A 14,072-nucleotide genomic window follows, 5' to 3' on the forward strand; every position below is an offset into this window, starting at 1 on the left:
TAGGGTTGGGGGGTCACCACAATATAAGGAACACAGGGACACAGTGTTAGGAAGGTGAGAACCACTGCCATAGGACATAAAAGTGACAGCTGATCCTAGTATTTTTTATCTTACCAAGAAGAGGAGGTGGAGGGAGAAGAGGAAGGGGGAAAGAAGAAGACCTAATGCAAGAAATGGAGCCTTTTGTCAAACATTAACCAGCGATTCTAACAGGAAATCGTGAGCTCTGGCTGTGAGGTTTACTCTCCCTCATCCTCCCACCCGTCCCACCTAAGCCCTCTTTCTCTTGCTGTTTAGGAAACAAACAGACAAACAAAATAAAAATCAGAATTTTTACAAAGGCATCACACACACACACACACACACACCATAAAAAGACAAAATCAGAAAACATACTTATACAAACAAAGGACATTTCACTAAGCATGATCTTTTAATCTCTGTGGTCTCCTTTGCATGAGTGTCTCTGTGTGTGTGTCCAGCGCGGGCGGGCGGGCGGGCAGTGAGCAGGGCTGAGTGTGTGTGTTTGTGTGTGTGTTGGTGCTGCTTAGTCTGTCAGCTCAATATGAGGTATAGGAAGAGGGACCCTCAACTAAGAAGAATGCCTCGACCAGGTAGGCTGTAGGCAAGTCTGTGGACTGTTCTCTTTATTAATGATTGACAGAGAGGAGCCCAGCCCAGCTATCCCTGGGCAGACGGTTCTAGGTGGTATTTAAAGGGGGGAGGGGCTAAGGAAGCCATGGAGAACAAGGCAGTGAGCAGCACACTTCTTGCTTGAGGCTCCTGCCCTGGCTTCTCTCAATAATGGACTATAATGAATAAGCTGACATAAGTCCTGTTCGCCCAAAGTTATTTTCTGGTTGTGGTGCTTATCTCAGGAACGGTAAACAAACTAGTATGAGGGAGGCGACTGAAATTTCTACCAAAAGCGTTTCAAAGCTATACGCAGCAAGCATATTCTATAGATTATTTTCTAGTGTCTTTCTCCAATGTATACAGGTTAATTTTAAAACACTCAGTGCCATCTGATATTACACTTTCTTAGTAACAAAACTGAGAATCAGGGTCTACCACATTGGAATTGTTAAGAGGTAGTTGTCATTGAAGATACCAAAATTCTACAAGGTATAATATTGCTGTTACTAAACTCTGTGTGTGTGTGTGTGTGTGTGTGTGTGCATACATAAGCAAGCAGAGAGACAGAGGGAGAGGGAGAGGGAGAGAGAGACAGACAGACAGAGACAGAAAGAAGGAGAGAGGAAATGAGCCATGGATTTCATTAGGGTATTTTTATTTTTATTTGGTTCTTTTCTTTGGAGGTAGCTGGATAGCAAGCTAGGGTATCCCAGGGTATCACTCATGCAAAGCATTTCACTGACATACACCCCTCTCCTCATTTTAATTCATATACATATTACAATGTACATAACACATATACAAACAGACCATTAATACTATATATATATATATATAAATATTATAAAATATTACTTATCATGAAGAATTCCACCAGTGTCTAATCTTTGATTACCTTCAAGGAAGGATGGATTTTGTCCACAGGTAGTAAGAGAGGATTTCTTCGTTTTCGTTTCTCTATAGCAGACTGTGCATCAGCAATTGCCCATTTATCAATAGGATGAGGAAAGGTCTTTTGAACTCGTTCCTGTTCAGATCAGAGCAGAGTCACTCAAAATCAGAAGTGTTTATAAATAGAAAACTCATATAAAACTCATTCTGATCAGTCTCTTTAATACAAGAAAGTCATGGGGATACAATAAATTCTGATCCCAGGAATAAGAAAGCTTTTCGGTTTTAAAAACAGTCAGCAGTCATGGCAGACATCTGTAATCCAGGAGCAGACTGGGACTCCAGAGTCATGAACTGGGAAGTGACTAAGTTATTCTATCTCCAGTGTGAAGACAGCCACTGTGTGTCCAGCCTAACCCAGATCATATAAGCCAATCGAATAATTCCTCTTGTACTAGATATTTATTTTATAGGTTCTGTTCCTCTAGAGAGCCTGACTTTCCCCTAATGTTATGATAAGAATATAATAGCTTCCACATAGTCTCATGCATTAGGGGTTTGTTTGCAACCTGGTGGGCTATGGGGAAAGTGACTGGATCCTGAGGACTTTGACCAAAGAATCAATTATAATGGAATTATTTGTAGGTTGTAAAATGGAAGAGGTAAGTCACTTGGGATTGTGTCCTCCAGGCTATTCTTACTGTGCTCTGTTTCTGTATTTCTCCTTTCATTCCCTGTCTTGCCTCTCCCTACCCTCCCCCACCTTTCATCATGAAATAAATGGCCTCAGCAAATGTTCCTGCCACTAAGATGCTCTGCCTCATTCCAGACATAGAAACATGAGCTAAATGACCAGGCTGATCACCTGAGCCAGAACAAGCCCCTTACCCTTATAAGTTGTTCATGTCAGGTACTTCACCACAGTGACACAGATGGGACTACTATAAGAAATCGATACCACATAACCAGGGCCGTTACGTCAATGATACTACAAGGCGGTTCTTAAGCCTCTGGAAGGGATTGGTATAAGGAAGTCTGGAGAAGCAAACTAGCAAAAGCCTTTGGTGCTTCAGTTAGAACTCACTTCCAGTGAACAGTCAGAAGACAAGATGCTACTAAAATGTGGGCAGTAAGCTGGACTGACAAGATCCAGATGGAAGGACACTGTTGGAAATGAGACCAGAGGGGGCTGGAGAGATGGCTCAGTGGTTAAGAGCACCAGCTGCTCTTCTAGGGGTCCTGAGTTCAGTTCCCAGCAACCACATGGTAGCTCACAACCATCTGTTACAGGATCCGATGCCCTCTTCTGGTGTGTCTGAAGAGAGCAAAAATAAATAAAATAAGGCCAGAGCGAGAAGGGCTGGAGCGAGCGGGGCCAGAAAAAATAAAAAATAAAATAAATAATTTTTTTAAAAAAGAAAAGCAATGAGACCAGAGGTCATGTATGTTATACTCTGAAAGAATCTGTGAATGTGTTCTGAGACTGTGAGTGAGGCTAAATTTTAAAATAACTTAGTAAAGTAAATTTCAAAATAGCATAGCGCTCACACTGTAACACCGTTGTTACTGGCATGTTTTAGTCTGGTTTACAATGAAGATCCAGAGCAAAATGGGAGTAGAAAGACTGGGAAAATGTGTGGTTTGATCAAAAAGGAATGCTTTAAAATTTCAAACATGTAAAATTTGGTTGTTAAGGATTAGTGATGTGATGAGATGGCTCAGGAGTTAAGAGCACTAGCAGCTCTAGCAGTGGATCAGGGTTCGAATCCCAGAGCAAACAGAGCAGCAAACTACCATCAGTGAGTAACTCTAGTGCCAGGGGATCCGATGCCCCTTGCTGGCATTTGTGGCCACCAAGCATGCATGTAGTACAGACATACATGCAATCCAAACATCCATACACATAAAATAAAAATAAATAAATCAATACAAACTAATAAAAACTTCAAGCCCAGTATGCCTGTTCATGCCTGTAATTCTAGCACTTGAGAGGAGGAGGCAGGAGGATAATGATTGAGACTACATAGTAAGTTCAAGGCCAGCCTGTGAAAGCAGCTGCCTTACTGCCACTCCACATCACAAAAGGAAATCAAATCCTTTATACCTTAGCTACAGGATAGGCGACCTAAGGAATCTAGGAATTGGCCAGAACCTACCCGCTGCAGGATCAGGGTACAGAGGGTTTAATTCATTTAAAAGACAGGTGCCCCACCCAACCATCTGGAAAGTGCTTTTTTTTTTTTTTTTGGTTTTTTTCAAGACAGGGTTTCTCTGTATAGTCCTGGCTGTCCTGGAACTCACTTTGTAGACCAAGCTGGCCTCGAACTCAGAAATCCACCTGCCTCTGTCTCCCGAGTGCTGGGATTAAAGGCGTGCGCCACCACGCCCGGCTTGGAAAGTGCTTTTTAGCTTCAATTGGTTGGGTACCCAGAGCTGGTCTTAGCTTAGCCACAGATCAAGTTTGTGGCAGTTCAGTCTTGTCCATATGGTACTGGGTTTGCGGGCATGCAAATGTAAGAGTAATGAGGGTCATGTAGGCTTGCAAGGAGATTTCAAAGAAGGCGAAGTGTGGCAGGGTCAGGAGCCCTGCAGGAAGCCCCTGAGAAGGCAAAGGGTTTTTTTTTTTGGGGGGGGGGGGATGCAGATATCAGGATGCTAAAAACACCAGGTATATGGACTATATCCTATGTTAAACTTCAGAAAGAGAAGTCATGTCAGTTTTAGGTGGCAAGGCCACAGGAGTGGAGCTGCCCAAGCCTGTTGGTCCTCACATGTCAGTATCACTTGACCTGGATGCTGGAACCAGAGCTACAATACTCACTGTCTTTCCTGCTGGGCTTCAGTCTTACTGCGGTCCTGTCATACTTTTCTACAACCCCACTTTTCCCTTTTGCAATGGAACTGTTCACCCTGTGCCACTGCATATTAGAAGTAATTTTCTTTTTTTCTTTTTCAGAGGGTCACAGCTAAGAGACTGCTCTGATCTTATTGAAAACTTTGATCTTACACTTATGAACAATGTTAGAACTGTTCAGAATTTTGGAAACTCTGGAGACAGACAAGATGCATTTTGTATTATGAGATGGCAATGAGTCTTTGGGCAAGAGGAAAAAGATACAGTTCAATCATGAAATATCTTTCACAGGCTCATGTATTTAAAAGTGCTTGTTAATACATGGTGGTGTTATTGCGGGAGATTCTGTACACTTTAGGGAATAGAGGCAAGTTGGAGAAAGTGGGTCAAAAACTGGACATGTGCTTTTAATGCTTATCCATGGCCCCCAGCCATGCCCACATTCTGGCCTGTCTACTGTGAGCCCAGCCACGCCCACATCCTGGCCTGCCTACTGTGAGCCCAGCCACGCCCACATCCTGGCCTGCCTACTGTGAGCCCAGCCACGCCCACATCCTGGCCTGCCTACTGTGAGCCCAGCCACGCCCACATCCTGGCCTGCCTACTGTGAGCCCAGCCACGCCCACATTCTGGCCTGCCTACTGTGAGCCCAGCCACGCCCACATCCTGGCCTGCCTACTGTGAGCCCAGCCACGCCCACATCCTGGCCTGCCTACTGTGAGCCCAGCCACGCCCACATCCTGGCCTGCCTACTGTGAGCCCAGCCACGCCCACATTCTGGCCTGCCTACTGTGAGCCCAGCCACGCCCACATTCTGGCCTGCCTACTGTGAGCCCAGTATCGCCCACATTCTGGCCTGCCTACTGTGAGCCCAGCCACGCCCACATTCTGGCCTGCCTACTGTGAGCCCAGCCACGCCCACATTCTGGCCTGCCTACTGTGAGCCCAGCCACGCCCATATTCTGGCCTGCCTACTGTGAGCCCAGCCACGCCCACATTCTGGCCTGCCTACTGTGAGCCCAGCCACGCCCACATTCTGGCCTGCCTACTGTGAGCCCAGCCACGCCCACATTCTGGCCTGTCTACTGTGAGCCCAGCCACGCCCACATTCTGGCCTGTCTACTGTGAGCCCAGCCACGCCCACATTCTGGCCTGCCTACTGTGAGCCCAGCCACGCCCACATTCTGGCCTGCCTACTGTGAGCCCAGCCATGCCCAACAGTTAGACACAGAAGTAACTCTGGTAGAAACTGGCCAACAATTTTGCATAGCTGTTATAGAATTGGCACTCCCACTTGTAAAGCTCTATGCAGTCTACACTCCTGCCTGTGAGCAGGTTAACCACCACCTCCTCCCTTACAAAATCTACACTCCTGCCTGTGAGCAGTATAGCTACCACCACTTTTTTGAACTTTTTCACTTTTTGTGGTTAGGAAAGAAGTTCATTATGATTTGAATTTTCATTTTTCAGGTAGCTTCTGAGCTTCAGAAACCTTTCATGTGCTTACAGACAATTAGCATGTCTTCTTTTTAAAGTTTCTATTCAATAATTTTGCAACTCTGGGGAAGGAAGCAACTTGCATTGTATTTAAAGTTCAAATTAGAGCTCTCTTCCCCAGCCTGAATGCTGAGATTATAGGCATGATTGATACCTTTCTATTTTCTTCATTTTAACCTTTGATAGTCACTGTGTTTTCAATCTTCTCTAAATATGTGTTTGCTTAATTCCAAATTATGGTCCTATTCATCAGCATTTTCTCCTTTTTAACTGCAGTTTTTGTATGCGAGGTTATGAACTCCTGAGTTAACTTTTATCTATCATAGGAGAAAAGTTTAAAGGGTTTTCTTTCCATTTATCACACACTTTTTTTTCTAAAGACTTTCATTTTCTTAATGAGCTGAGTTGATATATTTCTTGAAAATGAACTAAACATATATATCACACATAATTTCAGTGGTTTTTGGTGTCCATAGAAATTAAGAATGACAAAGATACAGATCTAAAAATTAATCTCATGGGTTCTAAAATGACATAATAATGACTTACCTCAACATCTTGAACAGTCCTTGGTTGAGCCATGCATAGCTTATTAAGCAGCTGAAAAATCAGTTCTTCAATATAATAGAGAGACTCTTCATTAGCTGAGAGGGTGGGATGTACTTGCTCCTGAACCTTGAAAAGAAAAATCTTCAGTTAAGGCACTGGTAAAAATATGAAATGAACAAAATCAATGAGAATTCTTCATGTAGTTAATATTTTACTAAAATCATTATATACCACCATAAATACTTTTAAAGCAAAAAAATGTACAAGTAGCTGGAGGGGTAGCTAAGTAATGAAGAACACTTGTTGCTCTTGCAAAAGACAAAAATTAGGTTCCCAGCACCAATATGGCCACTCAAAACTCTCTGTGACCCCAGATCCAGGGTGTCCAACGTCCTGCTCTAGCCTATTTGGGCATTGCATGCATGTGGTGCACAGACATACATGCAGGCAAAACACACATACACATAAAATGAAGATATAATTCAAAAAAGTTTTAAGTAAAAACAATTTGTTGGTCTATATTCATTTTTCTTAACCCTTCTTTAAACTTTTTTAAATTCTGAGAATATGTAGAAAGTTCACTACTAGTAAAAAGTACATATTTAAGGCTGAGGAGACCGTTTTCAATAAAGTGCTTGTCTTGCATACATGAGAACCTGAGCTCCATCCCCACAGCCCATGTAAAAGCTGGGCAGGATGGCACATGCTCGCAATCATAGCACTGGAACTGACCAGTCACTTGGGTTCCCAAGCCAATCAGTCTAGACTATTTGGTGAGCTTTAGGCCACAGAGAGGCCCTGCCTCAAAAAGCAAGATGGGGAGTGATGATTAAGACTGACCTCTGGCATCCACATGCATATGAACACACATGCACGAGCACACACCCATACCCACCCATGCACAAACACATAATGACAAAGCATACTTCCATAAACTATTAGATACAATTTAGAGGAATCATAGATATCTTTAGTCCACCTAAAGTATCCACTAGAAGACAGAAAACTAGCTCCGAGTTCCAGCAATAGACAGAGACACTCTGGAAAGCACGCATTAGAGACATTCAGAAGCAGGTGGCGCTCAGCCTTTACAATGGCTTGTGCTCCCTTAATGCCACTGCGCAACTATGCTGAGCTCCTACAGTTTTTTTTTTTTTCCTAAAGCCACAACCAATAAGTTATCCTAATAATCCACTGTTACTGAATATGAAAAAAAAAACCACAGTAAGTAACAGTTATGCCTACATATTGCAAATAGTTGAAAAAACTGGCACTGCTGTAACTTTTTTTTTTTTTAAAGATTTATTTATTTATTATATGTAAGTACACTGTAGCTGTCTTCAGACACTCCAGAAGAGGGAGTCAGATCTCGTTACGGATGGTTGTGAGCCACCATGTGGTTGCTGGGATTTGAACTCCTGACCTTCGGAAGAGCAGTCGGGTGCTCTTACCCACTGAGCCATCTCACCAGCCCCCTTTCTAATTTTTTTTTTTTTTACTGCTGTAACTTTTTATGCCACAGTATTAAAAGGGTATCAGTACTATCGACACACAAAATATTGAATATCCTCAAAATTATTTTTAAAAAATGGTCAGTAATTGAAAAGCTTTTCCACAAAGAAATCGGGCATGAGATGATTTGATTAGCAAAACTTAGCATGAAAATTTCCCTTACACGTGGAATAGATGACTCCTGAAAATTATCAAGTCTGTGGGGTCCATGCAGCAGCTCTTTCCTTCACCCCCACATTATATGTGTGTCTTCATTCTTTTTTGAGCAATATGTCAGGGAACTAACAACTTTTTAAATCTTTTCAAGGACCAAGTCCTGACTTTCTTAATCCTTTCTCTTACTTCTCTTTCTGTTTGACTTTATTCTGCATTTTGGTTCTACTGACCTTTTGACACGGCTATTTACACGACTGATTCTCATTTTTTAAATTGTGTACACTGTAAAAGCTACCTTTATGGAAACTAAGATTTGTAATAAATTTTCATAATCAAACTAACTCCTAATTCTTAATGTTTTTAATACACTTTAGAATACAGGAGTTATTTCAGAATTCCTAACCACAGGGATTTTGTTTTGTTTTTGAAGCTGAGTATCCCCATCAGCCCAGGTCGACCTAGACTCCACTCCTGTCCCTGCCTCCTAAGTGCTGGGATTTACAGGTGTGCGTTATCATGCCTGGATTATACATGGGCTGTTAAGATATTTTGCACTGGGTTTTACAATAATTGCATGTGGTATAAAAAACAAAACCATACTTCGTGAGAGTGAGGGATGGATCTAGCACATTGACAGAGTGCTTGCCTGGTATTCAAGGTTTTGAGTTTGTTACTCAGAAGCATAAAAGAACAAATACCACATAAAAGCTTGATAATTTCAGGTTTTTTTGAAATTTGTTGAGAACACAGTCCACTATAGTTAACATCACTGACAAATTGTCAAGCATTTAAAGAAGAAATAAACAATCTGAAGCAAACTCGCTCAGAAAAAAAAAAAAAAAAAAAAAAAGACTGACAGACGTATTTTGAGATTGGCCTAGACAAACAAAAGATGAAAATAATATGCCATTTCCCTCACGAACCCAGAAAGCCAAAATAAAATAGCAGCTATCTAAATTCCACTATACAGACAGACAGACAGACAGACAGATGGACAGACAGATACATGTGCACATGTATACACACACCAACAACAACATAAACAAGTCTGGTTTCTCCTAGATGGCTAAGATTCCTTCCAGTGTGGGGAGGGGCCAGATATGGAGCCTGCAATGGCCACATCCTGTCACCAGGTGGGACTTCTGGTGGAGGGAGGGGGACATCAACCCACCCACAAAACCTTCACATTTGTCCTGCCTACAAGATGCGCACAGCTAAAGATGGAGCAGACTAAGGGAACAGCCAACCAATGTCTGCCCCTTGAGACCCATCCCATGGGAGACAGCCAACCCTTGACACTATTAATGATACTCTGCTATGCTTGCAGGAGTCTAGCATAACTGTCTCCTGAGAGGCTTCATCCAGCGTTAGATAGAAACAGATGCAGACCCACAGCCAAACATCAGGTGGAGCTTGGGGAGTCTTGGGGAAGAGAGGGGGATAGAAATGAGCAAGCTGGAGGGATCAACACCACAAGAAGACTAGAGTCTACTAACCTGGGCCCACAGGGGCTCACACAGACTGAACCACCAACCAAAGAACAATCAGGGGCTGGACCTAGGCTCCCTACACATTTAGAGCATATGCAGGTTGGTCTTCATGTGGGTCCCCTAAATCTTGGAGCTGGGGCTGTCTCTGACTCTGTTGCCTGCCATTGGATCTCCTTCCCTAACTGGAATGCCTATTTGTGCCTCAGTGGGAGAGGATGTGCTTAGTCCTCCAGAGACTGGCTGGGTGGGACCCAAGGAAGGCTTCTCCTTCTCTGAAGAGATGGGGAGGGAGGAATGGGGGAGGAATTTGTTAGGGTGGGGCTGGGAGTAGAGGAGGGACTGAGGCTGTGATCAGGATATAAGGGGGACAAATTAATTATGGAAAAATAGTTGGTTTGATGCTGGAATATCAAGTAACATAATTTATCATGTTAACATATTAAAAGAAAAATTACAACTATCTTAATAAATGTAAAAAAAGGATCTGAAAACAAACCCAACATTCATTCATGATAAAACTTTTCCAAATGTTTCCTTAATTTAATGGAAAATTTTATTTGGGAAGAGATATCTAAAAGAATACTATAATAAAATCATAGTTATGATAAAATAATGAAAGCTTGCCTCTGGGATCAAGAGAAGGGCAAGGCAAGGCTATTGGTTGCTTGCACAAACTGATGGTAAGGCCCCATTGCTGAAGACAATGCCTGTAACAACTAACTGAATGGTGACTTTAAGCTGGTGCCTACCTAGAGCCTTCACCCTGACTGACTAGTGTTCTTGGTACTGGGAGATACTGGCACACTACCAAAGGGAAAAGGTAGACAGCCGCCCAGACACAACCCCGTCCATCTACAGTGGTGACCCTGGTGCAGTAACGGCACAAGCTTGTGGAAGTAAACAATCACTCTCTGATTGGATCTAAGGTTCACTCCATGAGATGGGACCCATGCCTGACACTGCTCCGGTGTCTGAGAACCTAGGAGAAAACCAACTACTACTGTTCTGCTAAAGGAACACAGCAACACATGACTCTTAATGACATTCTGCTGTACTCAGAAATCAGTGCCTGGCTCAGCCATCATCAGATGGGAGCCAACACAGAGACCCACAACGGGGCACTGTGCACAGAGTAAGCGTTGTTGGAACACTCAGTCTCAAATGCGGTGTCTCCATTAAATCCCTCCCCTCAGGGTTCAGGGAACCCTGCGGAACAGAAGGCAGAAAGGCTGTAAGAGACAGAAGGGATGGAGGACACCAAGAAAATAAGGCCCTCTAAACACAGCAGGACTGACAAACGTTAGCTCACAGCACTGTGGCAGCATGCATATGGCCTGCATGGCTCTGAAGCGCTTGGAGTCCCAGCAAAGAGGGGAAGTGGACACATGCCCGCATCCCTAATCCAGAGATTTCTCTAACTGGTAACTGCTCACAAAGGAAAAAATAATTTCTACGAACAGAGTCTCACTGGGTATACAAACCACTCTTAAGGCCAGACCCCATGCTCAACACAAAACAAACTCAATCGTATTTTTGAAGGTTCTTTGTCTCCTAATGCTTTGCCAAGCACTTTTTTTTTTAACATTACAGGTCTTTTGCATAGATACTGTGGTTTTTATGGGATTTCTGTGTATGTAAACATGAGTGTCTCTGTGTCTACAAGTTTTTCATCTGCCCTTCTTTGTTTTTTCTTTTGTTTGTGTTTATTTTTTCTTATTATTACATATTAGATGCCTGTGTCTTTTTTCATGAGAGACAGAAAGAAAGGTTGTGGACTTGAATGAGAGGGGAAGACCTGAGAGGAATCCAGAATACACTGTATAAAAAAAAAACAATCTATGTTCCATAAAGTTTTTAAGGGGAAACAAGGCAAAGCATTGTGGCGCGTGTCTTTCACCCCAGCACCAGCAGCTCTCTAAGTTGGAGGCCAGCCTGGTCTGCATGTGAGTTCCAGGACAGCCAGGGCTACACAGAGGGTAGAGCAATGTTTATCTGGACATATCAGCACCCAGAAATCATGTACCAGAAGGAACACCAAATTAAGCTGTTTTTATTCCTTCTTTGTATCTGTGTACATGCATGTGCATGTCAGGTAGAGGAGGATATTACTACTGTCCTCCTCAATCACTCTCCCGTCTTGTTCTCTTAACAAGGTCCCAGTCCACACCTTCTTTCTCTCATTACAAAACCAGGCATCTAAAAAGTAATGATAAAATGAGATAAAACAAACAAAAAAGAATCAAAGAAAAAGCACAAGAGCCAGGCGGTGGTGGTGCACGCCTTTAACCCCAGCACTCGGGAGGGAGAGGCAGGCGGATTTCTGAGTTCGAAGCCAGCCTGGTCTACACAGTGAGTTCCAGGACAGCCAGGGCTATACAGAGAAACCCTGTCTCGAAAAAACAAATAAACAAAAAACAAAAGAAAAGGAAAAGCACAAGAAAGACATAGACACAGAGAAATGTTTATCTCAAAAAAACTGGGAAAAAATAAAGGAAGAAAAGAAAGATAAAGAGAGAGAAAGGGCAGGGACACGTTCTATTATTTCTACTCCGTATTATAGAGGTCCTAGGCAGTGTAGTAAGTCAAGAAGACAAAAGACAGTATGAGACGCAGTCAGAAGGTGTGAGGAGTGTGCCAATGGTTCAGAGAGTGCTACTCAAACATGAGGATCTGAGTTCAGATCTCTTTCTAGCCCTGATACCAAAACAAAAACAAAACAAAAAAACCTCATTTATTTTTTTCATCATGTCATTTTTTCTTTTATTCTTTAAAAAAAAATTATTTTATTTATTTACATTCCAAATGTTGCCCCCTTCCTGGTGCCTGCTCCCAGAGTTCTTCAGTCCATTCCCCTCCCTTTTCCCTCTGAGAGGGTGCTCCCCCACCCACCCACCTCCGTACATTCCCCTTTCCCTGGGGCCCCGAGTCTCTACAGGATTAGGCGCATCCTCTTCCACTGAGACCAGATAAGACGGTACTCAGCTACATGTGTGCCAGGGGCTCTTTGGTTGGTGGCTTAGTCTCTGGGAGCTCCCGGGTGTCTGGGTCAGTTGTTGCTGTTGGTCTTCCTATGGGGTTGCCACCCCCTTCAGCTCCTTCAGTCCTCCCCCTAACTCTTCCATTGGGGTCCCGGATCTCAGGCCAGTGGTTGGCTGTAAGTATTTGCATCTTCTCAGTCAGCTGCTGGTAGAAGCTTTTAGGGGTCAGCCATGCTAGGCTCCTGTCTGTAAGCACAGCGGAGCATCAGCAATATGGTCAAGGCTTGGTGCCTGCCCAGGGGATGGATCCCAAGTTGGGCCAGTCATTGGATGGCCTTTCCTTCAGGCTCTGTTCCACTTTTGTCCCTGCATTTCTTTTAGCCAGAAACTATTCTGGGTCAAAAATTTTGAAAGCGGGTTGGTGACTCCATCCCTCCACTGGGGGCCCTGTCTATCTATCTACGGGAGGTGGTCTCTTCAGGTTCCATCTCCCCACATTGGGAATTTCTCTAAGGTCATCCCCATTGAGTCCTGGGAGTCTCTCACATCCCAACTCTCTGGTACTTTCTAGAAGTTCCCCACGCCCAGCAGCTGCATATTCTGATTCATTCTCCTGGTCCTCTGGGCTTCTCTCCTGCCTCCTCTCATACATGATCCCACCCCGCTGTTCCTGTCTTTCTTCCCTCTCCCACCCAGATTCCTCCCTCCCTCTGCCTCCATGATTATTTTGTTCCCCCTTCTAAGAGAGATTGAAGCATCCTCAAATGGACCTTCCTTCTTGTTAAACTTCTTACAGTCTGTGGTATCATTGGTATTCCATACTTTATGGCTAATATCCACGTATCAGTGAGTACATACCATGCATGTCCTTTTGGGTCTGGGTTACCTCACTCAGGAAGTTTAAAAAAAAAAAATAGATCTTACTACAAAAGCCTACACTCAACACAAAACCAGATTATCTAGACAAAATGGATGATTTTCTAGACAGATACCAAATGCCAAAGTTAAATCAAGATCAGGTAAACTATCTAAACAGTCCCATAACCCCTAAGGAAATAGAAGCAGTCATTAAAAACCTCCTAACTTAAAAAATCCCAGGACCAGGCTGGAGAGATGGCTCAGCGGTTAAGAGTACTGACTGCTTTTCCAAAGGTCCCGAGTTCAAATCCCAGCAATCACATGGTGGCTCACAACCATCCATAATGAGATCTGATGCCCTCTTCTGGTGTGTCTGAAGACGGCTACAGTGTGCTTACATATAATAAATAAGTAAATCAGAAAAAAAAGGGGGGGGGGGGGCGGGCGGTGGTGGCCAGGGCTATACAAAGAAACTCTGTCTCGAAAAACAAAGCAAAACAAAAAACAAAAACAACAACAACAACAACAACAACAAAAACAGGACCAAATGGTTTTACTGCAGAATTGTACCTGACCTTAACAAATTGTGACCAACAACTCTCGGGGCCCTAGCATTTGTATACCCTCTGAAAAGTCCCCAGAACTCCAAGT

The 14,072-nt window shown here is 43.4% G+C and overlaps 1 protein-coding gene across 2 annotated transcripts in view; it reads right to left on the bottom strand.

Moving 5' to 3' along the window:
- Sos2 (SOS Ras/Rho guanine nucleotide exchange factor 2) overlaps positions 1 to 14,072 on the bottom strand; it is a 95,141-nt gene that overhangs the window by 64,184 nt on the left and 16,885 nt on the right. For both annotated transcript variants that reach the window (XM_029484537.2, XM_021179153.3), the window contains exons 2-3: positions 6,428 to 6,553; positions 1,532 to 1,663 (exon numbers count right to left, since the gene is read on the bottom strand). In XM_029484537.2, the coding sequence (XP_029340397.1) occupies positions 1,532 to 1,663; positions 6,428 to 6,553 (258 nt within the window). The remainder of the gene's footprint in view (positions 1 to 1,531; positions 1,664 to 6,427; positions 6,554 to 14,072) is intronic.

The sequence above is a fragment of the Mus caroli genome, unplaced genomic scaffold, assembly GCF_978045245.1.
Source record: "Mus caroli unplaced genomic scaffold, Mus_caroli_1 scaffold_14, whole genome shotgun sequence".
In the NCBI taxonomy this organism is placed as follows: domain Eukaryota; kingdom Metazoa; phylum Chordata; class Mammalia; order Rodentia; family Muridae; genus Mus; species Mus caroli.